The sequence below is a fragment of the Pagrus pagrus genome, assembly GCF_965226575.1.
Source record: "Pagrus pagrus genome assembly, chromosome: 10".
Classification (NCBI taxonomy): Eukaryota; Metazoa; Chordata; class Actinopteri; order Spariformes; family Sparidae; genus Pagrus; species Pagrus pagrus.
The window spans coordinates 30,767,937-30,795,126 of NC_140194.1; the positions used below are offsets into that span (position 1 = coordinate 30,767,937).

At 41.5% G+C, this 27,190-nt stretch overlaps 1 protein-coding gene across 1 annotated transcript in view; it reads left to right on the forward strand.

The window, feature by feature from the left end:
• LOC311263540 (C-Jun-amino-terminal kinase-interacting protein 1-like) overlaps positions 1-26,895 on the forward strand; it is a 31,319-nt gene extending 4,424 nt beyond the window's left edge. The window contains exons 2-12 of the mRNA XM_084363680.1: positions 2,820-2,895; positions 6,587-7,171; positions 9,900-10,484; positions 11,484-11,741; positions 15,046-15,121; positions 15,242-15,408; positions 15,509-15,612; positions 19,095-19,205; positions 19,503-19,573; positions 19,771-19,869; positions 21,305-26,895. Of these exons, the coding sequence (XP_084219806.1) occupies positions 2,820-2,895; positions 6,587-7,171; positions 9,900-10,484; positions 11,484-11,741; positions 15,046-15,121; positions 15,242-15,408; positions 15,509-15,612; positions 19,095-19,205; positions 19,503-19,573; positions 19,771-19,869; positions 21,305-21,377 (2,205 nt within the window). The 3' untranslated portion in view covers positions 21,378-26,895. The remainder of the gene's footprint in view (positions 1-2,819; positions 2,896-6,586; positions 7,172-9,899; positions 10,485-11,483; positions 11,742-15,045; positions 15,122-15,241; positions 15,409-15,508; positions 15,613-19,094; positions 19,206-19,502; positions 19,574-19,770; positions 19,870-21,304) is intronic.
• Positions 26,896-27,190: the final 295 nt, after the last annotated feature.

Genomic DNA, 27,190 nt, shown 5'->3' on the forward strand with positions numbered 1-27,190 from the left:
CACACTGAAATCTGAGATATGAGCAGTGAGCACTGACTTTGCTTTGCTGTGGAAAATTCAAACCCTGCAGACACACAATAAGCCAACAGAGACATGCTGATGAGGAGAATGTGAATTTGACAGAATGCCTGGTGGTGATGCCTTTTGACATGTGCCCTTTCCCTTATCCCTTCAGTGTGCATGGGGGTTTTAAAGGCATGTGGGGAGGAAGAGGAGGAAGGTGTTACAGCTGATGCAGCACACGGCTGAGGCCCAGGAAAGGAGCCACTTTGAAAATAAGTAATCTAATGATAAATAAAGCAGCTCTCCGTGGCCTCCGGGCGACTGGCTGCCTCCACACTGCTTACTGCTGTTAACAGAGGCAGAGAGGAGGAGGGTGATGCAGCATCACAGGCAGCCACATTGATCTGTTGTGTCTGTCTGAAAGTCATTTTAAGTTAAGTGTCCAGTGTGTAGGATTAAGGGGGAGCTATAGGCAGAATGGAATGCAACATTCATAATTATGTTTTCAATAGTGAATAATCACCTGAAACTAAGAATCACTGTGTTTTCATCAATGAGTCGTGTATGTCTCCAAAGGGAGCTCATCCTCTTCCAGAGTCCCCCATGTTGCACCGCCATGTTTCTACAGTAGCCCAGAATGGACAAACCAAACACTGGCTCTACAGAGGGACTTTTATGGTTTTGGTGGCCACTGCAGGGAAGGGTGAAGTGAGGGGTATTCAGTTGGTTGCAATTTGCAACCACATTTCTGGATGCCACTTAATCCTATACAATGGATGTCTAACACTGAATGGGAGGAATCTGGTGTCCTCACAGGGCTAATGACAGACTTCCTTTATGCTAGGATTCAAACCTGTTCTGAAACAAAGTTCACCATCATCATAATACAATTATTGATCTTTTATATATATATATATATATATATATATATATTTATATTAACAACAATCTACTTTAAGCATTTAGAATCAGAATCAATTGTGTAGATTTTCATGTACCAATAATCTGGAGGTCAAAACACAACATTTCAGATCATTGAAAAGGTTTGATTCAAAACTGTTCCATGATCTGAAACGTCATTGTTTTTTGACCCTGAGAGTCACTATAGGGAGGTACACACTAGTTAAACCAAAGCAGTTGAGTATCACTTGTTTTGCCTTTATTAACGCATATTTTTATAAAAAAAAAATCACATCTTTACCAAAACAAGTTTAAATTTTAAAGCCGATCTATCAGGTGGATTATAATAAAACTTGTTTACTTTCTTTTTCTTTTTGTTTGTGTTTTGTGTGAAGTCCACCCCCTTCTACTGTCTGATGGACCACAGGAGTCATGGACATGGTTATACATCAAATTAAATCTAATCTGGAAAATTTCAATTTCAAGAGATTAATTCATATGCAAATCCATAAAAGAATTTTAAAATGAGTTCAAAAATCGGTTTCAAAAGAGAAAAAAACTTTATGGCTGCATTATAGTCAACTAATCTATGATGTCCTAGCCATAAGGGACACTGCAGTAGCCAGACTATATAACAGTGTTGTTGTTTGGTAGTTAAAAACATGATTGTTCTTGAATTGTCAAAATGTGGTCATTTTTACATTGAGTTTAACTGAACTCTAACTGTTTCATGTTAACATTACCTAACATTGTGTTTATTGAATGGTCTAATAGCAAAACCTGTACCAAATCTGCAGTGAAGAAAAACTTGTTGTCATACCTAAAGGTATGCATCACATATACATCACAGGTTGACTGTCAGTGTCCTCTAAAACAATGTATTTTGCCTTTAAAAATGATTCATTTTAGTGTTTTCTGATCTGCCACCGCTCTGTAGCGTGTTTTCACAAGATACTGGGTTGCTGTTGGCTTTCTGTAGTAATCTGATCTCTTAAATGTCACACAAATAAGACACCAGTTTTCGTAGGGTATGGTTAAATAACCAGATTTCTCCAGCTAGATGTCTGCTGGTGTGTGTAAGAGATTTTGCAGTGGTATTGCAAGGTGCAGGTTGGCAGGAAATTCTTAAAAGGTCGATTTCGGTGTTTTAAGAGGTAGAGTTTGACCTCAGAACAGTAGGTGAACACGGCCCTGTGGTTATCCATAACACTCAAAATAAACAAATTTGCTGTGGGCTCAGAGTATACAACGTCACAGACTAATGTATCTGAATGTGTGGAGTGTAATCCAGTACAACACGACCACTTCCTCTAAAAGGATCACAGAGTTGAACCACAGCTTCTCTGACAGAAAAGAAGATGGTAACTCTGTACGTGCTACTGAAAGAGACAAGTTTCTGGGTGTCAGACAGAAAATGATAGATGGAGTCCTGACTGTCGTTAATAATGAAACTGGCTCTATCAGCTTTGTGTCTGCACATTGAAATCACCACAGACTGCTGCTGTAATGTCAGGCTCAAGGAGGGTGTCATCAGAGAGAGGCACGAGCTTTACAGAGAGATACTTTGATTCTCCATCTTTCTCTCTCTTCTACACACACACACATACACACACACACACACACACACACGCACACACACACACACACACACACACACACACACACACACACACACAGAGTAACCATAGTAACAGAATGGTGTGTGAAACAGGGATGATGCATGATGGGATGTCAGTAAGTGAGTCAGCGCTCTGCGTGGCTGAGGCTGGACCATCACACACACTTCCTGGTTGATGCTGTTTCCTCTTCCTGGCATTTACGCCATCAGGGGCGGGGGCTCCTCTGTGAGTGTGTGTGTGTGTCATGTGTTGGTTTTTGTTCTTACACTGCTGCTCTGTCTCATTAACTCTGTCCAGGACACCATCAACAACAACTCTTTGGGTAAGAAGGACAGCTGGAAGGACTCCCGCTCCTCCTCCCCACATGTTACAGGTATGGACCCTGCTGAGTGTGACAAAACAACACAACACCAAAATCAAACGAACAAAAAAGATAAAGAAACACACACTTAGTGTGAAAAAACCCTGAGGAGGATCCATTTTGATTATTTGCACACAATCAGTGACAAACAGTAGCTCTGTTACCATGGATAATTTGTTCCATAAGCAAAAGAGAATAAAACACGAGGATAGGCTGGGAGATGGCACATGAACCACGGAACTAGCCTTTCTAGTTCAAGTTAAATTTATACATAGTCCCAGATTCAAAGTACATAAAATACTTCACATATACATACATGAGTACACTATGATCCCAATATCGCTCCGACAATTGTACCAAGTCATGACTCAAGAAAGCCTTTTCTCCCGTCTGTTGCTCTCCCTGTCATTTTGCTTTTAACAACTATGAATATCTGAACAAAGGAATAAAAGATGTCACACTCACTCATTAGTCCACAAAGATCTACTGACAGCACAGTCTCCTCAGTAATCCAGTAAAAATGGCAATTTAGCAAGATACTTAAAGCAGGTCTGGTCTCCGTGAGCGAATGCACCTGACCCATCTCGACCACAAACCCTTACATTTCTCTGATCCATTTTGTACATTTTATGAACAATTATTAAGCAATCTTCCCATGTTGGAGCATCTGGTTGTAACCACGTCCTGGTCAGGGCTTTCTTCCCTCCAACAAGTAATATTCTCATTAAATATGTGTCTGCTGTAGATTGACTATTCAACTCTATAGTGCCCAAATATATTGTCAGAACATCAGATGGAATAGCCATTTGAAATACAGTTTCCAGACACTTTCATCCAGTAAGATGTAAGTTTGGGGCAATCCCAAAATAAATGATAATGGCTGGCCACATAACCTCCAACAGTTTGTTCCAACACCTTGATGCCTCTTCTGAGCAGCTAATGAAGAATCTCATGCTGCTTTCCACCCAAATTCCCTCCAGCTGTGTGAAGCTGTGCTTCTCCACTGTCATTTACAAATATTTCCCCATTCATCTTCAGATATCACCATTCCTCCTTCTCCTCCCCATGTACTCTGAACATGTTGGGTATTTTGATTTAAAGAGTCTTGAAACTTTTATAAAATCTAAATCTTAGTCTATGTCCACTCCCCTATTTGTAAGTTGTCACAAGACATTTAGTATTTCACTGTCAGCTTTTTCCGATCCCTCACTCATAATTTCATTTAACTGATGCCTTACTTGTAAATATCTAAACACATCCTGGTTCTCAATCCATAATCTTTTTTGAAAGTTTCAAAACATTTTAAAATTCCATTCTGTACAAAGCAACAGTATGCTGTCAGCCCATTACTCATCCATGTTTTAAATCTGGTGTCTGTCCTGCTTGGGATAAAATCTACATCATATGCACACCGTCGTCATATTTTCTCTGCACCCTTCAGGTTCTGCTTTTTGACCAATTTCTGCCAGGTTTTAAGAGTCGCTTTTATCCAAGGATTATTTTTATCCACAAGGTTGTCTATCAGTTTACTGTCTGCTGTTGTGGCTTGTAATGCTGTTCCTACAGTTTCTCCCTCTTCCATTTCCTTCCACCTTGCCTTGAACTGTGAATCACAAAGACACACAGAAAGGTCTTAATTGAGCTGCATAGTAGTAATCTTTTAAGTGTGGCAACACCGTGCCCCCTTTCTCTTTTGATAATTGCAATACTTTGTATTTTATTCTTGGTTTCTTACCCATCCAGATATAACGAGAAATGAACTTATCCCATTCAATGAATTGTCGATCATTTATTTCAATTGGCAGGGAATGGAAAAGATATAGTAGACAAGGTAGAATAACCATTTTAAGTGATTCAGTTCTTGAGGTTAGACTAAGGAATAGTAGGTGATCCATCTGGAAATGTCTGACTTAATTTTGAAATTAAGTTCGGCTCCAGTTTTCGTGTGGGTCGACATCCTGTGCAATATTCTTGTGTCTGACTTTGCTCTGACTGTCTCGCGTTAACATCTTGCCCTTATCCAATCCTTTTACTTCAAGTTTAAAGTGATTTTAAGGGCAATTTAGTCCTGGTTGTTGGGGGAGAATTTCTCTCATGCTGCCATCTTTGCAGCTGCGCAGCAGAATTCTCCAGCAGTTCAGTTAAATAAAGTTACATTTTATAGCAAAACATCATGTATGTACACAAATAAGACTATGTGGTCTGATTTCTTTTAACTTGCACTCACCTTAGACAGCATTAAGCACATCCAACAGCATTGTGAACAACTTAAACTCAACCAGCAAAATGATGGCCATGAACACAACAGCAGAATGTATGGTAATCTCATTTCATCACTTCACTTCAGGCCAAAGAAAATAAGGGAAACTTTGGGACAGTTGTGTTGGTGCATTTCCATTTGGAAGCACTCTGAGAAATCCTGTCAGCATGAGATGGACCACAGGCTTCAAGGAATGTCCATGACAGAGAACGCTGTTGTGGAATATATGTATGATATAATATCATATATTTATGTCACTTTTCTTGTTCTCTCGACAGCAAACTCAGCAGTAAGATCTGTGTAATTCATCTTGTAGAATATCAAGTCCACAGTCCGTCCTGAGACAGTGATATACACAAATAGTTCTTGATTTCTTTCAACTGGAAAAGCTGCACCCTCCCAATGCCACAGTCGGTCCAATCAGAAGAATTGTTCTGGGCACAATCTCAGTCAATCACATTTGGGAATGTTTGTTCAACACATTTGAGGGAACCAAGGATTTGAAATGCTGTAGATTTTGGTAAATGGACTTGCATTTCTATAGCGCTTTTCCAGTCTACTGACCGCTCAAAGCGCTTTACAACACTTCACATTCACCCATTCACACACACATTCATACACTGATGGCAGAGGCTGCCATGCAAGGTGCCAACTGCTCATCAGGAGCAATTTGGGGTTCAGTATCTTGCTCAAGAACACTTTGACATGCAGCTGGGGAAGCCAGGGATTTGAACCAGCCACCTTCCGATTACTAGATGCCCCAAATTTGTTCCCTTTTGAGTTATATGTCTTTATAGTATCCTCAGCTCTGGGAACAGATCCTGTGCATTTCCTGTACGTCCTAAGATTCAGACATGCTCAGTATGTCTGTTGCATTTCCTTTGTGTGGCAGAGCTAAGCTAATAGTATTGAGTTTTACTCCAAGGACACTGAATCCTACATAACCCCACGGCCAAGAACAAGTTTCATAACACCAACACTGCTGAGAAAAACCTGTGTGTTACAAACAGGGGCTTAGTGTTGCAGGCATTTACTAGAGAGAGAGGTTTTAAGAAGAAATGCTGTCAACTTGCATTGTTTTATTGCTTTGTCAACACTGGGAGTAAAAGTTGGGACATCACTGCCTCTGCTGTTTCCATTGCAGAGGCATTGGAGTTTTTCTTCAAAACCTTTTAAACTTTTCATGTCTCTGTGATAATGCACAAAGGATTTTTTGTGGCTTTGGTCACACTTTTTCTACCTGCATCAGTGTAACTAGAAAACGTGTGTATTGTAGTGTAACCACAAGGGAAAATGTTTTTCAATTATTTTGTTATCAATTGTGAAATTTTTCCTCCAGTATCTATGCAGAATAAACTGTTTTCTGTTGACTAATTTGATAATCCCTCTGCATACGTCATACATAATCTAATACTTTTGTTTGTTTTCGTATGTGTGTGTTAGGGGATCTAATACCACCAGCTCAACCAAAAGCAGAGGACAAAGTCCGGCAGAGCACGCGCCGCCCGGCCCCCAAACCACCCACTGCAAATGGAGCCAAGAGCAAAGCCAACACTCAGGCTGCTGCCGCCACCACAGACACACGCGCCCGACCACGGGACAGACAGGTGTCTGGAGCCGCTCACACACAGTCCTCCGGCACACAGAGAGGTCAAAAGAGGGTAGGAGGAGGTGGAGGAAGAGGAGGAGGAAGAGGAGCAACAGCCATGAGAGAGAGGAGCCTGGGAGACATCAGAGGAAAGGGTGGAGTGACAGTAGGGAAGGAAGACAGAAGAGGGGGGAGACTGTGTGAGGAGTCCAGGGGGAAGGAGAAAGAGAGGAATGAACATCAGAGGCCAAGAGAAGCGAATGGACCGAAAGGCCGGGGGGGTGATGGGAAAGGAAAAGTAGTTGCTAAAGGGGGTAACAAAGGAGGGGCAGTCAAGCCAAACAACATGCCAGGAATTACCCAGGAAGTTTATCTGACAGCCATGGTGGTCCCACGTACGCCTGTAGCACCAAGAAACCAGGACAAGACCCAAGACCAAGGTAATCAACCCACCTTTAGAGCGCAGGGTGCTGTGCTCATTTTCTCTCTGCCACAGGGAGGGTAGTCTGACTTCTTTTGAGAGTTGGAGCTTCGTCGAGCTGAGGGGAACTGCAGAGTTGGTGATAATTCTCTCTGGGTTGGCCACAACTAGACACCCCTTATCATGCAAAGTTGTTTTATCCACTGTGTATATGTTCAAAACTGTTGGTGCAGCTCAAGATCAAACGGTCACATAGACCCAAACAGATGAACAGAGAACATATTATTATTATTATTAAGAGCTTTTCTGAGTGCTGCTGTGAAATGTCTGTTTGTATTAAGCACATTAGTTTTCTCTTCTACCGCAAAATGAGTTTTCAAAGGAAGTTACATCTAATCTAATCATATGGGATCATAAATGGTTAAAGGGTTTGGAGATTATAATGTGTGGAGCTTGTCTCCTAATACCACTTTGTACCTCAAGAGGCAATATTCTGATACCCCCATAGGTTCAGCTGGGAGTAAGTAAACAAAAAAATGTCAGGACAGTTAATATTCTATAATTTAAAAACATACCACCGTACACCATCTGAATTCAAATTGATCTCTTTTAACGATCTAAGACGAGCTTAAATACCTCGTTAAAACCTGTTAAAAGTTAGTTCGCCGAGCTTTAAAAACACAGCAAAGCAAATAGACAAACGCAATTAAAGTGTCGTGCCATACATGGTTAGAAAGCTTAGATTCTTGTGATTCTATTAAACTCACCAATAAAGTAGTGCATCATGTGTCAAACTTCGACAAAAACTGCCTTCTCTTATTCCAAAATGTCCACCAGATCCATCTCAGTAACATTTTTAGTCGAAAACACAGTATGCAGATGCTTTTCATGCTTTTCACTGTAAGACAACTCCTCTCATTTCACAGCAGACAGTATTATCCCTCTACACCAGAGATCCTGAGATGGCAGCCATTTGATTGACAGCTCATTTGAGTTAGTCAAAGGGACCCACTCTCTCTTCTTTCTCCTCTCTCCTGAGCCACTAACACGGCAGTTTCCAGATGACTGATGCATCATGTAGCCAATGAGACAATACATATATTTTATATCAGTTTTTAAAGCTCTAAACTCGGAAATTGTACCAGTTTATGAAGTTTGTATGCCTTTTGTTTAGGCTGTTTTTCTATCTTAGCCCTTGTTTTGACTTTTTATATGCACAAAGTTAGTGTAAATAAGGTAATAAAGAACTATAGGGAGTTTTTGTCCCCATTACTATCAGACAGGGCATATTGAGGTCACCAAATGGCATTTTTTTGCCAGACATCTTAGAAAAACAAGCGTTAAATGATGATGTTGTTATTAAATTAGAACTTGGACCATGTAAGACTATATGATGTGGACCCATTATGTTTTCTAGCCAATAGGGGCAGTTGCAGGTCAGCCGGAGGCTGATATTTGCATTCAAACATTTAGGTGAGAAAAATAAATAAATAATTGAGTGTGCTCAGACTCCTATAGACAGTTTGGGAAAAGAAATCAGACTAACTTTCAAAAGAGCCCGAAACCATGTCTGTACTCCAAACTGTTCAACAACAGCTTTGCATTTACTCTGGCCTAGACTGGGATATATTATTGTATTATTTATTATTTTATGTTATAGGCCTTTTGGGATAATTTTACATACATTTGCAGGAAGAACATCATAAAAACACTTAATTCTAACTTGACATGAACTAGAACTCAGTTTGTCTCCACAATCACCTCTGGTTCGGTCCAAATAAATCCTCAGTTCACAGAGTAAGATGTGAAAATATTCTGGCTCTATACGCCATTTTCACCCACTGCTGATGTTTGACTCTCTCTCTCCTCTGCCGCTTCATGTCTCTCCTGTCCCCGCCTGCCATGTCCTTTCGTCCCCAGAGTCATCGTCCTGATCAGAGCCGCTGTAAATCGCCTCTGTACTGTTTCCCCTGTCTTCAAACTGGCATGTGTTGGTCCCAGAGGCTGTTGCCGTAAGCTCTGGGAAAAGGCTTTAAAAAACGGTAGCTAGCTAAAGCTAAGGATAGCTAGCAAAGAGCAGCAGTTGTGAGTTCCTATGGAGATATGCTGCCCCCTATATTTTTGGAGCTATCTTCATATTCTGGCCATATTATCCTGTTATTACAACTTTAATGTATGAAGCATATGTGAGGTGTATCAAAAATAAAAAAAACTCTTATGATTTAAATCCTGACATCCAAAGTAGTGCTGTAACTCTGTTCATGAACGCCCCCTCATCCCGCCACCTATGGAACACCACATTGCTGATGTTGCCGTGGCTCCTTGGCAATTTTCAGCTAAGCACGAGCCTTCATGAAGTGTGAGCTGTAATCTAGTGTAGAGAAAATGAAGACTGATGATGATTAGAAATGTGTTTTTGTTGTATTTAGTGGGGGAGGTACCATATCGTCTGCTTGAACTAAAGGCCAGCCACAAATGTACTGTACCTGCATCATGTGCCACTGCTGAGGACTAGGGGGATTCAGGGGCTTTTATTATGTGTTAATATTGTTGGAATTACATAGTTGTGTTAAGAGTGAAATACTGGAGGGACAAATCATATTTTTGCCAGGACGGGAGGGTCGTGTGCCCCCTGGGATTTATGCCTGTGACAGATACCTTTGTCCACATAGTACTGTTAGTAAGCAGTCCATGAATTACTATATTACTCCTCATATCAACCTTCTGTCCATATGCTGTGTTCCTAGGCCAAAATCATGACAGGACCCAGGAAAACGCCCCTGCCCTCTCCAGGTCCAGCAGCGAGGGCGGGTCAAACAGAATGTCCCTCAGCTCGGACACAGAGGGCCCCCCTCCAGGGCCCCTGCATCCTTCTCTATCCCACAGAATCAACCCTGACATCAGTGAAGAAGAGGGGGAGGGAGATCAGACTCCCTTCATGAACGTCCAGAATGGTCCAACCAGCTGCCTTGCAGATAATAAGAAAACAGAACTGGACAATGCCAAGTCACAGATGGACGTAGGGGGAGGAAAAGATGACAATAACACTGAGGTGGATGGCACCAACTCTGTCACTCAGGGAGCTCGTGTGGCTGCTCAGACCGTACCAAAGAGTGAAGCTACAGCAGGGTTAAACTATGACTCTGTTAAATACACTCTGGTGGTCGATGAACACGCTAAGTTGCAGCTAGTCAGCCTAAAGGACTGCTTCCACCGTTACAATGAGCACAATGATGACAGCGATGCAGAGACGGTCTACCAGTCAGCCAATGAGGAGGAAGACCCAGAATATGAGGAGGAGAGGAAGAAGAGAGAGGTTACAAAGAAGCAAGGTAATGAAACTGATTCCTTTGTAACCTGGATGAGCACAGAGCAGAATCACACGTTGGTACAACAGTGTCTCACAGATGAAAAGCTGAAAGGATACAGAGCACTTTTCTACCAGTAAGGATGGCCCTTTCCTTAAGGAAAGTTCGTTAAATGAAAAGATTTAACCCTTTGGGTCAGAAAATGTTCTCCTCATGGTTATCTGCCTGTTAGGGTTGGATTATAAGAAGAGCCTGATCAATATATCGGTCAGCCAACATTATCAGACTGTATTGGCCTATCACAGATATATCAGTCTCAACATGTATGTAGACCTGTGTGTGTCCATGTGAAAATGTTTTTTTTAGAGATCTGAATCCAGAAAAAGATGTTTGGGGTAATTTATACTTAGATTCCTGGTGGAGTTTATTGACTGATGTCAATTTAGAGGGGAGAGGGAGAGAGGGAGCATCCTTTATGGCAGTTGTTTTTTTAGGACTGTAAAAGTGGACATTACATTATTATTTAGGCCTTATAATATGCAATACTAATTCATTGTGGTGGAGATAGAGGACAGGTTACAGAGTCAGCAAAATCATCAGGAATTGTTTTATAGGAACCCTCAATATCCAAACTGGATTTATTGGAAATCTTTGCGGTACTAGCTGAAATATCCTGTCTTGAATCCAAGCGTGTCACAGTCTGAGGAAAGCAGCTGCCCTGTAGTCCGGTGGTACGGCATTAAAACAAAGTTTACTGTGTTTGTATGTAGAGCTATGTGTCATCTGTATATCATCAGAAATAGTTGTGCCATCAGCTAACAGATCAGAGGACCCAGTACTAAGCCTTGTGGAACACCAGTGAACACATAATGATCAGAACACCACACCTCTTACTCAATGATTGTGTAGGTGTAACCTCAGGAGGGAAGACTGCCTGAAGTTGAGCTCAAACCTACACCATCTGTCCGGCCGGATTCTTGTTTGTTGCTATCAATTTGACCTTTCCTTGTTTTCTGCTCCAAGACAGGAGGAAAGAAGAGGAAAAGGGAAGAAGGGAGGAGGAGGAGATGAGGAAGAGAAGTGAAGAGGATGTGAAGAGGAGGAGGGAGGAGGAGGTGAAGAGGAGGAGGGAAGTTGTAGCAAGGATCTGCAAGCAGTCCAAGGTAACGTCTACCACGACCTCAGAGGAGGATGAGTCCAATGGAGGAGGGGCCGGAGCCTCCAGAAGCAGGAAGTTCCTCAACCTGTTTGCCAACAACAGCAGCCATTACAGTGCTACTGGTTTGTATTTTCTACAAATATTTAGTTTAAATCAAACAAAACGTCACCTCCTGTGGCACATACTACTACACATAACCAATTAAAGCTGCCCGTATCACAGACAACCAGAGAGGCATCTGTGCTATCAGAAAATGCACTGACAGCAAAAATGTAAACATGTATCTGCCTACTATTTATAATATTATGGATGCAGATATAATGTGTTGTGATTGAGATCCTGACCCACCATGCACCCTGGAAAGTGACAAAGTTACGTTTTTTGCTCTAAGTTACATAATAACATAATCACCATCAAATCAAATCAAATCAAATTTTATTTGTATAGCCCAAATTCACAAATCACAGTTTGCCTCAGAGGGCTTTACAATCTGTACAGAGACGACACCCTCTGTCCTTCGACCCTCGATTCGAGTGAGGAAAAACTTGCCCCAATAAAAGCCCTTTTAACAGGGGAAAAAAAATGCGGAAGAAACCTCAGGGAGAGCCACAGAGGAGGGATCCCTCTCCCAGGACGGACAGACGTGCAATAGATGTCGCATGTAAAGAGCAGATCAACGAGATCACAATGTATTCAATTATAAGCGATGGTTGACAGGAGTGAAAGTACATAAAGATGTATTACAGCAATAATAATGAAATGCACATGGAAATGTGATTACTAGTGATAACAGTAGTAGTGATTAATGGTAAGGATGGTATGTAGTAATGCATTACAATAATAGTAGTGGAACGTATGTAACAGAGATGTGACTAATATTAGCGACAGTAGTGGTGGGTGTCAGGCAGGGTCATGGCAGTAGGTGCATCCACGATCAGGCAGGGCCATAGCAGTAGGCGCATCCACGATCAGGCAGGGCCATAGCAGTAGGTGCATCCTCGATCAGGCAGGGCCATAGCAGTGGGCGCATCCACGATCAGGCAGGGCCATAGCAGTGGGCGCATCCACGATCAGGCAGGGCCATAGCAGTGGGCGCATCCACGATCCACGACCCGGGCGCGGCCAGGATCCAAGGGAGCCTGTAGGACTAGAAAGCACAAGGACTCCGGGGAAGAAGTAAGTCAGTGACATGCAGAGATGGGGCATGTATACAGGCATAATGTATACAGATGGAGAGGAGAGGAGAGGGGAGGAGAGAGAAGCTCAGTGTGTCATTGTCCCCCGGACTAGGCCTATAGCAGCATAACTAAGAGCTGGTCCAGGACAGGCCTGGGCCTGTCCTGGCCCAGCCCTAACTATAAGCTCTATCGAAGAGGAAGGTCTTAAGTCTACTCTTAAAGGTAGAGAGGGTGTCCGCCCCCTGGACCAAAACAGGAAGATGGTTCCACAGAAGAGGAGCTTGATAGCTGAAGGCTCTGGCTCCCATTCTACTTTTGGAGACTTTAGGAACTACAAGTAATCCTGCGTTCTGGGAGCGTAATGCTCTAGTTGGGTGATAGGGTAGTATGAGCTCCTGGAGATATGATGGTGCCTGACCATTAACAGCTTTGTAAGTGAGGAGAAGGATTTTAAACTCTATTCTTGATTTTACAGGGAGCCAGTGCAGAGAGGCCAATACAGGAGTAATATGATCTCTTTTCTTAGTTCCTGTCAATACACGTGCTGCAGCATTCTGGACCAGCTGGAGACTCTTTAGAGACTTGTTAGGGCAGCCTGATAATAGAGAATTACAATAGTCCAGCCTGGAAGTAACAAATGCATGGACTAGCTTTTCTGCGTCTTTTTGAGATAGGATGGGCCTGATTTTTGCAATGTTACGTAGATGAAAAAATGCAGACCTTGAAATTTGTTTTATGTGGGAGTTGAAGGACATATCTTGATCAAAGATAACTCCCAGATTCCTGACGGTGGTGCTGGAGGCCAAGTTAATGCCATCCAAACTCGCTATATCATTAGATAATGCATCTCTAAGGTGTTTAGGACCAAGTACTATAACTTCGGTTTTATCTGAGTTTAACAGCAGAAAATTGCAGGTCATCCAGGTCTTAATGTCCTTGAGACATGCATGGAGTTTAGTAAGCTGATTAGTTTCATTTGGCTTTATTGATAGGTATAACTGTGTATCATCTGCATAACAATGAAAGTTTATGGAGTGTTTCCGAATTATATTTCCTAGAGGGAGCATATATAAGGTGAATAGTATGGGTCCAAGCACGGAGCCTTGAGGAACACCATGACTAACCTTGGTATACAGGGATGACTCATCATTAACATGTACAAACTGAAATCGATCCGATAAATAGGACAGTAAACAGGACCCGGTCTGACTCTCACTCGCGGGGAGGGATGCTGTGTTCTGGGGGAAAGTTCACTGAAGTCGTGGTGACTGTTTTTCTATACAAGTTGCCAGAGACAGACACCACATTGAGAGGGCAGTGTGAATGGGGCTATTGTCACATATTTGAGGTCTTAGATGTAAATAATAGTACCACAATTCAGTCTTCAATTCTGTACATGTTTTTAATTTTGAACCATTTCTAAATGTATTTATTTCTTTTATTCTGAGCCAACATCTGGTGTGGCCTGATACAGACTGGATTTAACATTTGTCTGTCACTGTCTTACATGAAGTAGAGGCAGGAGAATCCGAGCTGTCATAGGAAGTAGCTACTGAGAAGATGTCCATGGTTGAATAGTCTTTTTTTACTGAGGAAGGTTTCGAATGCTGCAATCCATCGCATTTCAGAAATGGATGTTTTTCAGCTGATATTCCCGACTTCCTGTCTAAATGCATCCCTTTGCATCTGCTCGGAAAATCAACTTGGAATCCTGACTTGGATGACTGTTCCGTTGCACTTTTCCGTATCAGGTTGTTTGTTTCCTAAGGTCCGAGTGGAGTGCAGCATTATCTCCTGTAGCATAGAGTGCACTGGACCATCCTTTATGAAAGGAAAGGAGACAATGCCTTCCCACAAATCCTTGTGGGCCTAGTGCAGGCTAGGTGGACTCAGATTTTCTGGGTGCCACATCTGTCTTTTCCTAAGCCCTCATGAATACTCCCTCAATTTTGTCCTTGTGATGTTTTCCACAGAGGTAAAGGAAAACTCTTCAGTAAAAGACACAGAACGTCATGTCTCAACTCTTTGACCACAGTGCAGCACATTGCCCTGTCAGTGCCGCTTGAATGGCAGTTATGTTTCACAAACTGGAGACGGTCCTGTTTGTAGTCACCATACTGCATCCACATCTGTGATCACGGGTCTGAAACCAGGCTACATCTACTGACACTAAAGTATTAAATGATGAATGTGAAACAAAATACAAAGTGTAGGCTGTTGAGTGTAACATCAATGCTGTATCATTCAGGTGCTGGGTCATTTGGTCTGTTCTCCTGTGTGTTGGATGGAGTGGAGAGACAGCAGAGCCACAGAGCTGTCTACAGGTAACACACACACACACACACACACACACACACACACACACGACATTACACAGACTCATTGGGTCATGTCCAGATGAACACATTAGACTACAATCTGTACATTTTTATTCCTGTCTTTAGGTTTGTCCCTCGTCATGCAGATGAACTCTGCCTCGAGACAGATGACCCAGTGTTAATGCTGAGCCAGTCTGAGGACCTGTGGTGCCAGGGTTACAACATGAGGACTGGAGCTACAGGCATATTTCCGGCCTTCTACGCTGTCAAGGTGGCCAGAGATGTTAGCCAAGGTGAGCTGCAGAGAACTGGATTGTAAAAACAGAAATATCACCATCATCAACAACATTTGATGTATGTTTCACATTTCTTTGTTCTCCTTTCCTTTCTCAGTCCAGAAAGATGGTTGTGTAGAACAGTTCCTGGTGCGATTCCTGGGATCAGTTCAGGTCCCCATCCACAAAGGCAACGATGTGCTGTGTGCTGCGATGCAGAAGGTACATAAAAACAGACACAACTGCACAGAACCACACAATGAAAGCCATGTAACCATCAGGGATATAGTGGTAGGTAAAGACAACAACCTCCATCATCTGGCGTAGGCTAAAAAATAAATGAAAGCTGATTGCAAAAGTATACATTTAAAAAGATATATTCTATATTCCATATTTTGATATTTCTACTATAAGTCTAATATTGACATTAGTTTTCAAATGAAATGGTCACTCACAGTGACAGTGACAAGTTCTCAGAGAATTGGCACCTAATGCTACAGCTCAACAGTGGCCCCCATATAAAATTGACTTAGGATCAGTTTCGATCTTAAAGCTTAAGGTCACCCAATACTAAAAGTAGCTGGGGACTTGTTTTAAAATGTTAAAAAAGACAACTGAAAAATACACAAATTGTCTCCATACAACTTGTCAGGTGTAATCCAAGTCTCTGGAAGCCAAGACATACCAAATTAATTGAAAATATGTTATATGTTTTACACTCTCTTGAGAGCCAGAATCTTCACTGTAGCTGCTAAGCTAATTGCTTTAGCATGCACCCTGTCTGAAGTGGGTTCAAGAGCTCACTCATCAGTGAAGGGTGTAAATAATGTCTTTTGGTTTTGTACCCAGCTGTCCTCTATCAGCCTGATCAAGGTTTAACACAGCGTGTTGTAAACTGGCTCAGTTTCTCCTGCATGAGTTGGGTCCCCTCACTCACAATGACACAGTGTTTTTACCCACACCTGCCATGCAGATGATTTGTTTTGGTTTTGAGATTCCCTTTTTCATTACCAGTTTCTTTGAAAGGAGAAAAACAGTGGAAAGCGTTCACAATGAGACCTGTGGATTATCCTGAGGAACGGCAATTAGCCAAATAACTTTGTGTGGAATTCTGTTCATTTCTGCCTCCATCTGTTGCATTGGGTGGAGGCAGAAATCTGAGAGGCAGATCTCACAAAGCCAAGACAAATTTAACCAAAACTATCTGAGATTTGGTCGCACTGGCCCTTTAACTGACTTGAATCCAGTGTGTTGAATGCAGTCTGTGCAGAGCTGTACCTGTTGCAGCTAATCACTGTGTTTCCTCTAAAGCCTTCACTGGGTCTAAATCCTCACTAAGAACATTACAGCACAGAGCCGGCTACTTCAGCTTCAGGCTTAGTTTGTACAGAAATGTGTTCTGTCTTTTCACCTCACGTTCTGCTTTTACTTCACATAAGATGAGATTTATTGATTCCTGAGGTGAAATTCACTCATTGCTAGAGCACAACACACGTGTTCTGAATACTCACTAGGGGAATAATTAACCTCTTACGTAACCCTGAAAAACACACAATAGCTGCACATTTGTGTAGCATCAGTATTAGCTGTGTTAACATATACAATTAGTTGTTTGTTTTTTATAAATTGCAATCAATTAATCATATTTTATTTCCAGTTATTCTGATTTGTTAGAGTTAGTTGAAGTCAGTTGAGAGAAATCAGCCATGGGTATCTACAGAAACACAGCGCTGCAACTTACACTGTCCATTAATCTGTCCATTATTTTCTCAATTAATGGATTTGTTTCAGTCAGAAAAATGTGAAAAACGTTGATCAGTGTTTCCCAAAGCCCAAAATGATGTCCGAAAATGTTTTGTGGACAAAATCTCTTTTGTCCACATCCCCAAAATGTTCAGTTTACTGTCATAGAGTAGGAAGGAAACCAGAAAATATTCACATCTAAGAAGTTGGAATCAGACAGTTTTGACTTTTAGGTCTTCAAAAAAAAAAAAAAAAAATCACTCAAACTGATGATTCAATCATCAAAATAGTTAATCCAATGATGGATTATTTGTTGCAACGCTACAGAAACACCACAAATGTGCTTCAGTTGCCTACATGTATTAACAAAGGTGAACACTGATTACATTCACTGCACAAAGCTGTCTGATTTCTGACTGCCCCTGCAGTTTGTGAGTGCAGCACCACTGTCGTACAGATCCCAGGTTCCTGTAATAATATTGTCACATTTAATGTCAGATGAGTTAACTAGCTAATTGCAGCTACAGTTAGCATCAGTTAGCAGTAAGTTTGGCAACAAGTCAAGCTATTGTCCACCAGGAAACTCTTTAAACCACAAGAGTTGAGACGGAGCAGTCTGAGGACACCAGAGGGAAAACCAGAAAACATTTTCTCTGTAAAATGATCCAGTTTCACTGACGTAGTTGGTGCTGTGTGACACAGTGCCGTGAAGCGTTACGTACTTCAGCCAGGAGATCCTACACACACATACACACACATACACACACACTCACAAGTTACATAGTGCAAATACAAGAGAACAGAGTGGGACTGAACGAGACACAGTTCAGCCTGTTATCAGTCAGTGTACCAGCAAAATGAAATGAAGACTTTTTTTTTAAGAGTTTTAAAAAAGTAAAAAAAAAACAGCAAAAACTCTGAGAAAGTAAAAACACCCTCCAGTAGCTGCAGCACAGCTGAGATGATGAGTCAGGGCTCTGTACTGCTAACTCATCAGTCAGGCTGAGGATAGGTTCCTTGGGCCAGTGAACACAGTGGGTGTATACTTCCATATGTTCATATTTGTTATCCTTATATTTGGGTTACTGATCGCACTGGTCAGCAGATGTGGCAGGTGCTCAGAGTGAAAAACAGGCACATGAACTGGAGCTTTCCTTTTTGTTTTGATCTCCTCTCTTCATGAGGCATCTCTGCACTGCTGACTGAAATATCATCAATGCAAGAAAATATGATAAACATGAACACAAATAAAGATACACACAATTACAACTGTAGATTACAAAGTGGAGTATAAGTGACACACTAATCTGCTTTCAGTGGATTTAAATGCTGTTTAAAGCTGTTTGACATCGCACGCTTTTAGATTACTGGAAACTGCCGGTCTAATGTTGTACTGTTGTAACTGTGGTAACAATTTTATCAAACTGTCTAACAAAACCACTGCAAACACACACACACACACACACACACACACACACACACACACACACACACACACACACACACACACACACACACACACACACACACAAATAAGCCTTGATGAAAGGACACTTCAGGGGCAGAGGGGCAGGAGCTCCAGCAGCCTAGCTCCCCCTCTGCTCATGGCTGCTGTACGGTGGCTAACTTGTTGGCCTACAGTGAGTCTTTATTTTTATGAGTCTAACTTATATGACACTAACTGAAGATCAAACTTCAAGGGGCAGTATGCTAAATAACAAACCAACATTCACACCCGCTTCAGTGACTGGCCGGGTGTGACCTCACCTCTCCAGTTCACTCTATTCAGTCTTGTCACAACTATTTCTAGCATTCTTGATTCAAACTAGTTCTGTACCACTAGTGCAACAGTATGAACGCCTTCCAGGAGAGACTGTCTGAAAATGTGTGGCCCAACACTACATCCTAGTGCTGTCAGTGTAAACTGTGCAGTAATGTTTCCTGATTATTTGTGTTAACAGGTGGCATGTAACAGGCGGTTAGCAGGTCAGCCCCCCTCAGCCTGTGTGGTGGAGGTCAGTGTGAAGGGTGTGAAGATCAGCGTGCAGGACCAGTGTCACTCTGCTCACAGGGTATGTGCACTGCTTCATCTACACATCACCTGCCTGCCTTATAGAGTGTAGCACATGATGGAGAACCTGCAGCTGGTTACTTTGATGTTGGAAACAAGCTACTTTGCTGTAGTAGTTAGGTGTATAGCGCTCTACAGTGGCAATCAGCAGTAACTACAAGCTACTCACAAACGGTAAAGGAGACATCAAATACTCTGCCAATTTGGATAGATATTCCAGGTTTTTCTGTTTCAGGTTTAGCCCTACATAGGAGCCTCACACACACCTAGACAAACGTTACCTCTCTGTCTCTGTCAGGGGGACCAGTGTTTCCATTTCTTCCAGCTGAAGAACATCTCATTCTGTGGGTGTCATCCAAAACACAGCAAGTGAGTGGGACACACACACACACACACACACACACACACACACACACACACACACACACACATACACACAGACACAAAATATGTATTAAACAATGTTAAACTGAATGTTTTCACAGTCTGTTTATGGGATTTAATTGAGCTGACATGACGTAAAGCTTTGTGCAGTTTCATGAGAAATGCTCTTTATCACATTGCAGGTATTTTGGTCTCATCACCAAACATCCGGACCAGCAGCGCTTTGCCTGCCATGTGATGATGTCAGAGACAACATTACATCCTTTGGCTGAGTCTGTAGGGTAAGAAACATTATATTGTTTTATATTCATATTTTGTTTGATTATATCTCAGAATGTTTTTGACTTGCCCTGAGTGGTATCAGTCAGTGCACATACTAGTGGTTATACACAGATCCACAGTGTTGAGTGTTAACACTGTGGGCATACGTATGTCAGTGGAAGCACAGCATAACAAACAGACTTCTTTTCACCTCCACTGATGGAGGCCCAAATCTCAGGGACAGATACTTCAGAGGAGGAGTCCCAAATAAAGGAAGGGTTCATTAACACACTGAGTAGTTTTTATGGAATTATTCCCTTTAGACTGAAAACAACCAAGTTAAGAGGGGACGGGGGTGCCTGGTGGGTGTGACATGTCAGCGCTGGTGAAGCAATCAAATACAATCCAGGAAGTCCAGTTTGAGTAACAGATTTTTAAAGGTTTGTCTACAGTGGCCCTGAGAGCTCAACACAAATACGAGGACACTGTGCTGGACATGGCCTGGACACTGTGCTGGACACTGTGCTGGACATGGCTGTTGTTGCCACAGTTTGTGACTCATGAAGTTATTGAAGTCATGTCTGTATCAGCTGTTTATGTACCTGGCTGTCAGAAGCAAGTACAATCCCAGGCTGCTGTCCTATCACCACTGCACAGCAGTCCAACACCTGGCAGTATCTTATTCCACTGCAAATGCCACATGATTGTTATTAAGCTCATTCATTTAGTTAGGTACATATTTTAGCTTCTCAATTTATATTTGGGTATGCATAGACAATGAGTTAGTACTGTAATTATAGGAAAAATAGAACCCTTTATTATACATTTTGTTTATATGCATTTTATATTTCATTTGAATGTGTCTTTACCTGTACAGACGCTTTCTCCTGACTTTCACTGAGGTGAAACCACTGAAGAGCTTTAAAAATGCACATTGGTTGTGTACGTTTGAAAAAAAGTGAATAAATAAATATTAAACATTGAAATAGAGGTTTGGATCAGAAAACACATATTTTAAAATACATGTTAAGCATTATTCAATGTGGGAAACTGATGTTCTTTTCCACTTTGTTGGGGCCCCCTAGTAGTAAGGAGGACCATGGCATGTACCTAGAATGGCTGTGCCAAGATCCCATCCAGTGTATCAGTATACTTATGTACCTCAGTAAAATGAAGGACTTCTAGTGTAGTGGACTACTGCTCATTTTACTAAGGTAAAACATGTGAATGTTTTCCCAACAGTGCTGAGGACAACAAATATTCACAACTGAGTTCATGTCAGTCTGGTCAGTCTGTACCAAAGTGAAACACCTCATATCAGTATTTTGGCCATGTGTCTTATTGATATGCTGAGTCGGGCTCCATGCAGATGAAAATACAACTAAACACATGTGTGCCGTCATCTGTTCTGCTTTTGTGATGATCTGTTCTCTTCTCTTCTCTGGTGTCCCTCAGGAGAGCATTCCAGCAGTATTACAAGGAACACATTGGCTACTCGTGTCCCACTGAAGACATCTTCATTGAATAACATGTGTCCTCCATCCACACTATGTACTGAATACTCACTATGTGCTTGTAAGCCTGGTCTTACACCACAGACTGGACCACAGATATATCGTCGTCAGAGTACTTGCATGGTGGATTTCTTTTCTTTCCTGCATCCAGTGATACAGCGAGCTTTTCCTTCTCTTGGCCATGTCACGGTATAAATACCTCTATGGATGGACAGGATCACATGAGGTGTTCCATACAGTGAGAACTAATGTAACATAAAGCTACCCAAACACAAATATCTGATATTGATATAATTTATGGGCTAACAGGACTTAAATGTAACTACACGCAGATATAGGATGTGAACTATATGGTCAGCCTTCAGAACTGGAGTTAATTTAATGACAGAATGTTTATATGGTTTCATCAGTTTGTGAACTTGCAGTTACAGCACGCTAACACGAGCACGATGGCAATGTTTTGCAGGTGGAGCCTGTTCAGACCTGGTATTAACATCCACACACAAGTGGACAGCTCGAAGTCCGTCGGTTCCCACCTGACATAAACATGCATCTGAGTGACAGCTCCTAAATGGATCTCACTCCCTCGTACTATATGCAAATAAAATATTTGGCTGACAGGCTGGTAGAGCCATGCTGCCACAAACTGACACTTTTTACAAGGAAAGTTTGTTAAGTTTCTCCTCACTCAACAACTCTTAAACTAACTCTAAAAATCTAAAATCAGACCGTTTGTTAAGGGAGTCTGGTTTTATCGTTACTAGTTCAGTGGCTGGATCGGTTGAAACAGTGTGTTCACAAACAGCTGCTGCTAACATTGGCAGGTTCAGTCTTCTTCTTCTTCTTCTTCTTCAGGCGGTCCTTCAGTGCGGTCCAGGACATGTGCATACACGCTGCTAAAGAATGTGGTCACATGTGGCCCAGACAACCTCTGAATGTGATCTGAGTGATCAGATCTCAAATGCATCCTCACTGCGTCTTGGGGGTGTTCACACCTGTACTTACAGCTGTCCACTTGTGATCAGATCACTAAGGCAATTGATAAAACTAGGTCTGAACAGGGCTGTAATGTTTACCATTACATCACATTTATTTACCTTGTCAGCAGCTAGTATTTGCTAATTAGCACTAAACACAAAGTACAGTCAACGTTAACTTCCAGTTTGCAAACTTGTACATTTCTTTGCAAACTTGTGACAAAGAAGTTGACTGAAAGGAAAACATATTAAAGTCTTGCACATGTTGAAATGTGACGCATAACGAAGCATGATTTTTAGCAGGAGGAAAAGCAGCAAATGTCGCCTCTTATGTAAGATTTATACACAAGTAGCTGGGTACTGAAGCTGATTAACTAGAAATCCGGTTCCAGATATTTTCACGAGAATTGCAGCTTGAGCTTGATCCTCATTTTTCTAACCGGTTTCAGGTGAGGTGAATTTCATTTTTACAGATGTCACAGAATGCATTGGCCTGGAATCAAACCCAGGTCACCTGCTTGGGAGGCAGGTATACTAACCATAAACACAGGCTATAAGAATCTGACTGTATGTGTATGAAAGTAAGGTAAATCTTCTGTCTTTAAATTGACTTCATACTTGACTTTACTCTAAAGAAGGCCAACAAAAGGCAGTGCTTTGAAGGAATATACAATGAACAAATGGACCTGCTTGTTTCTTTGCACAGATGAGGATCGATGTTTCCAAAGTATAAATCTATATCTTATAACCCCCAGACTTGACAATCTACTGTTGAAGACCTTTGACGTTGCTGTTAAGGTGCCTAATTTCTCTTTCTGCTGCTTGATGTTCCTTTTCTTCCAAATGTGGTTTCAACTACATGCAGGTTTTCTCTGGTTCAGCAATGACATGATTCCTTTAACTTTGTGTAAAAACAAGGCCCAAATGACGCTGTGCAATTTAGTATGTGTGCAACAGATCAGACTGGTGGGATGGTGGATCACTGTGCAGTCCATGTCCATGTCTGTCCACATCACGATCAGCTCTCACCTCTTTTACATTGCCTGCTCAAATCTAGGACCAAAGCTGGGTCAACGTCAACATACTTTTCATCAGACGTACAGATTGTTTCCAGTTTTTTTTAGCTTGGATATGTTTAAAAGTAAATACAGGAATTGGCTGCTGAAGAGTGATGGGACTCACAATCTGACTTCTTGTTGTTCTTTCCATACAGTTCCTCCTTGATGACATTAGAATATTTAGTCCAGACTGGTGATTTGAACTCTTACTGAAGTCAGTGAGCCTTCAGGTTCATTCTTTGCTTCTTCCTCTGATAGAAGTGATGCTGTAGCAGCTACGCTAACCTCTGGAGGAGCTGACATTGTTGTTTTCACTGTCGCTTCTCTCACTGGCCATCACACCTGAACCACGCCTGTAGCAACCAGTAGTTCCTCTTTGGACACTGATTGGTTAAACCACTGCGTGTTCTGTCACAAGCACATAGCTTGAACATAGACCTAATAATAGAACTAGATATCAAATGCAAAATATGGTGTCTATTCAGTCCAGTGGGAACTGCTCACCTGGCACGTATGAAGAAAAGTTTTGTAGATTCCAGATTTACTTCCTGGTTATGCGCAAGGAACTTAACAAAGAAGGAAGGGTCATTACATCATTGAATCTTGCTTTGTGTCAGACTGTGGTGACAGCTGTATTGAAGTCTGTGGGAGACACAGAGAAATCTTTAAACCCAACATATCTACATCGTATGACTTCTGATGAAGAAATGCCTCCAGAGAGGAGCTTAACCAAACAGTTTTTACTCAAATGATTGACAGTGCTGAAAATATTGTGATCAAACTGGGCAGTTCCACCCAATTTCGCTAATGAGACTGCATCAGGGCGAACAACGTGTCGATAAAAACTCAGGTGTTAACCTCCTGTCTGAAGTGTGTTCTTTCATTTCCTGGAGGCATTTCTTCATCAGAAGGCTGATGATGAAGATATGTTGGGTTTTAGTGTGTTTCTCCATCATGTCCCATTGACTTCAACACAGCTGTCTGACCTCAAAGCCAGATATAGCGACCTAATGACCTTCCTTCTTTTTTAGGTTCCTTGGTTATGCGGCCCACTGAATATGCAGAGTAGAGTTCCTCCCACTAGCTCCACCAACAGGTTCCCGCTCTGCCTGTAGACTTAACATGGTGATGATGTCACAGAATTTTGGATCGCTTTTCTCAGCTTGATGAAAGTTTTTAAAAAAATCAAACCTCCATGGATCAAAAATTCATAATAACTAGAGTCATAATTGACCTGTTTGCAGTTCGAGGTGTGGTGTCAACAGTTACAGACGTCTCTTTCATAATAGAGCTCTGTGGCTCCAGGGGAATTTTTCACTGCTATACTGTGAGTGGCCCCTGGGCTGAATTGGTGCACGGGCTGAATGGTGCCACCATATCCAGGTCTAAGTAATAGAGTCATGAGCTTGAAGCATGGCAAGATGGATTTGTGAGCTCACACAATCACGTGACCTCACTAATCCAGCTGCATCACAAGGTAAGGAGACCACACCAGAGCTACAATGAAGGTATTCTTTCAATATTTATCAGGTCATGTGAAACTAATTCTAATGTTGCTCTGCATCTGCTGGATGGGTAAAGAGACAATTTGCAAACACGATGGCAATGGCTGCTTTTATATTGTGGCAATGTTGTGTTTCTTTCTGTTGTGTCAGCTTGTGGCCAAAAAGAATCAGTCAATGCAGCTTTAAGATCCAGGATGTGAACTTTTAGGCTTGGAACTGACCTTCTTGCACAAGCAGATGAACTACATGATATAGACAGATTTGAGCAGGTACAGTGAATGGAAGTGAAGCCTGAAATGTTTTGTGTTTAAAAACAGTGCCTATTTTCTTTGATTTTCTCTGGTGTAGTGATGGTGACTGTCCTCTGTATTAACTGTTGACTTCAGATGTCTCCAATCACAGAATCTCAATGGATACTATCATAGAGCAGCCGGACTCATTCAGATGAGTAGTCATGTAGCGGGATATGACTTGGTACACCTAAGATGGCTGCCATGGCATGTTAAATAATGAGCTGATGACCCACAGGCCAACTAGGGTTCAGCTGGTATATGGAGCTGCTGTTGTCTTTCAGTCAGTCGCTGTATTGTGGTCCGATACTGTTTGACTGATGACATATTTACTGTAGAGCTGGTCGGTGTTCTATGAAAAGAAGTGAATCTAACCTGATTGTAAGGCATTATTTTGATGAGCTTTATGAGAAGTACAGTCGGGTCAAAAAGTCTGAGAGCACTAGTCAAAATATTTCTATTTTGCATTTGTTTCTAATGTAATGCTATTTGTTTTTTCATTACAAATATCAGTTGATCAGCTTGAGTGAAAAGTCAAATCTTTGAAAAGTGGACATGAATTCATGCAGTTGCCTGAGAGTTAGACAAAACATTTTTTTCTGAAAAGCATTTTTAGAATTCCATGGACTTGACTTCATGCTGCAGCAGGATTATGAGTCCTGACACACCTCAAGGCTTTGACACAACTACTGAAGACCAAGGAGTCCTGACTGTCCTGCTACATGCCAGCTGGACATTTGGACATTTCAATGATTCAGCTTTCCATGCAAATTGTTACATTTATATGATCATTTTAATGGAGAAAGAAAAGTAGTACAGTCAAAACAAATGCAAAACAGAAGTAATTTGACTAGTGTCCTCAGACTATTTGACCCTACTGTATGTGTGAATAAAAATCATTAGGATTGTAGTATTAATAGTTTATGCTGCTATTTTCGTGGAGATTTTTTGTCCCATGATCTCGCTGCTTTTGTAGCCTGGGGAGGATAAGAATGCAAAATTTAAAAATGGTAAACATTTAAAGATTTGTCATGAAAATGGTCAGTGGAATACTACACAAGGCTTCAGCTTCTGTCTGACCATAGTGGTATTTGCCTCCGAAACCTGTATCAGCTGAACCCTTTATATGAGACGAACCTCTTTTTTGACTAGAAAAAACAAAACCTTCCAGACAGCCATTGTCTCCATTAATTTCACAATATACAAACATAATTCACTTATGCAGCAGAAATTTTACACCAAAAGCAGACAAGAAATTCACTCTGATGGATTACACAGTTTGAGTCTGATATCCATACAGGGGCACGCTAAAGTGCATGACAGTCAATGACAATCTGGAAGAGAAGAAAAACTCTTTTAAAAGTCATCGTGTTCATTTCCATGCCGGCCATCTGAGGTGCACAACAGGAAGTTGTTCTGATCCACCAGAAAGTGTCCTTTCCATGTATTCCACTTTCGTGATTCCATGAGGAACACCATGGGGATCCAATGTACATGACTCAATATATATATATTATATATCCTGTATAGATACTGTATGTATGTATGTTTGTATAGGAGTTATTATTGTATGCTGTTGGTTTGACTAAACCTGGGTGTAACACCGCATGATATCGATGTTGTAAAATGAAGACACACAGATGCACAGACTGATGATGATGATGGTGATTATTCTTGTCAATAAATCACGTTTACAACTGCACTCAGAAAACATGTTCTTCAGTTAGAATCAAATAGAATGTAAGTCACTACCGCAGTAATCACATTGTTAGTAATGATCTGACTGGATTGTTGAAGCCATGATTGTAGTTTTGTCCTGTACAATTATATTAAGGAACTGCATCAGATATCCTCCTCAGTCAATCAGCCAGTCAAATCAGTTAACAAATGACTGACAGCTGAAAAGCATCCACACAGTGTCTGTGAGACAGAGGAAGACTACTCCCTCCAATACAAGGACACAAGGCTTCCTTTATTTTTTTAGTTTGCAAAGCATC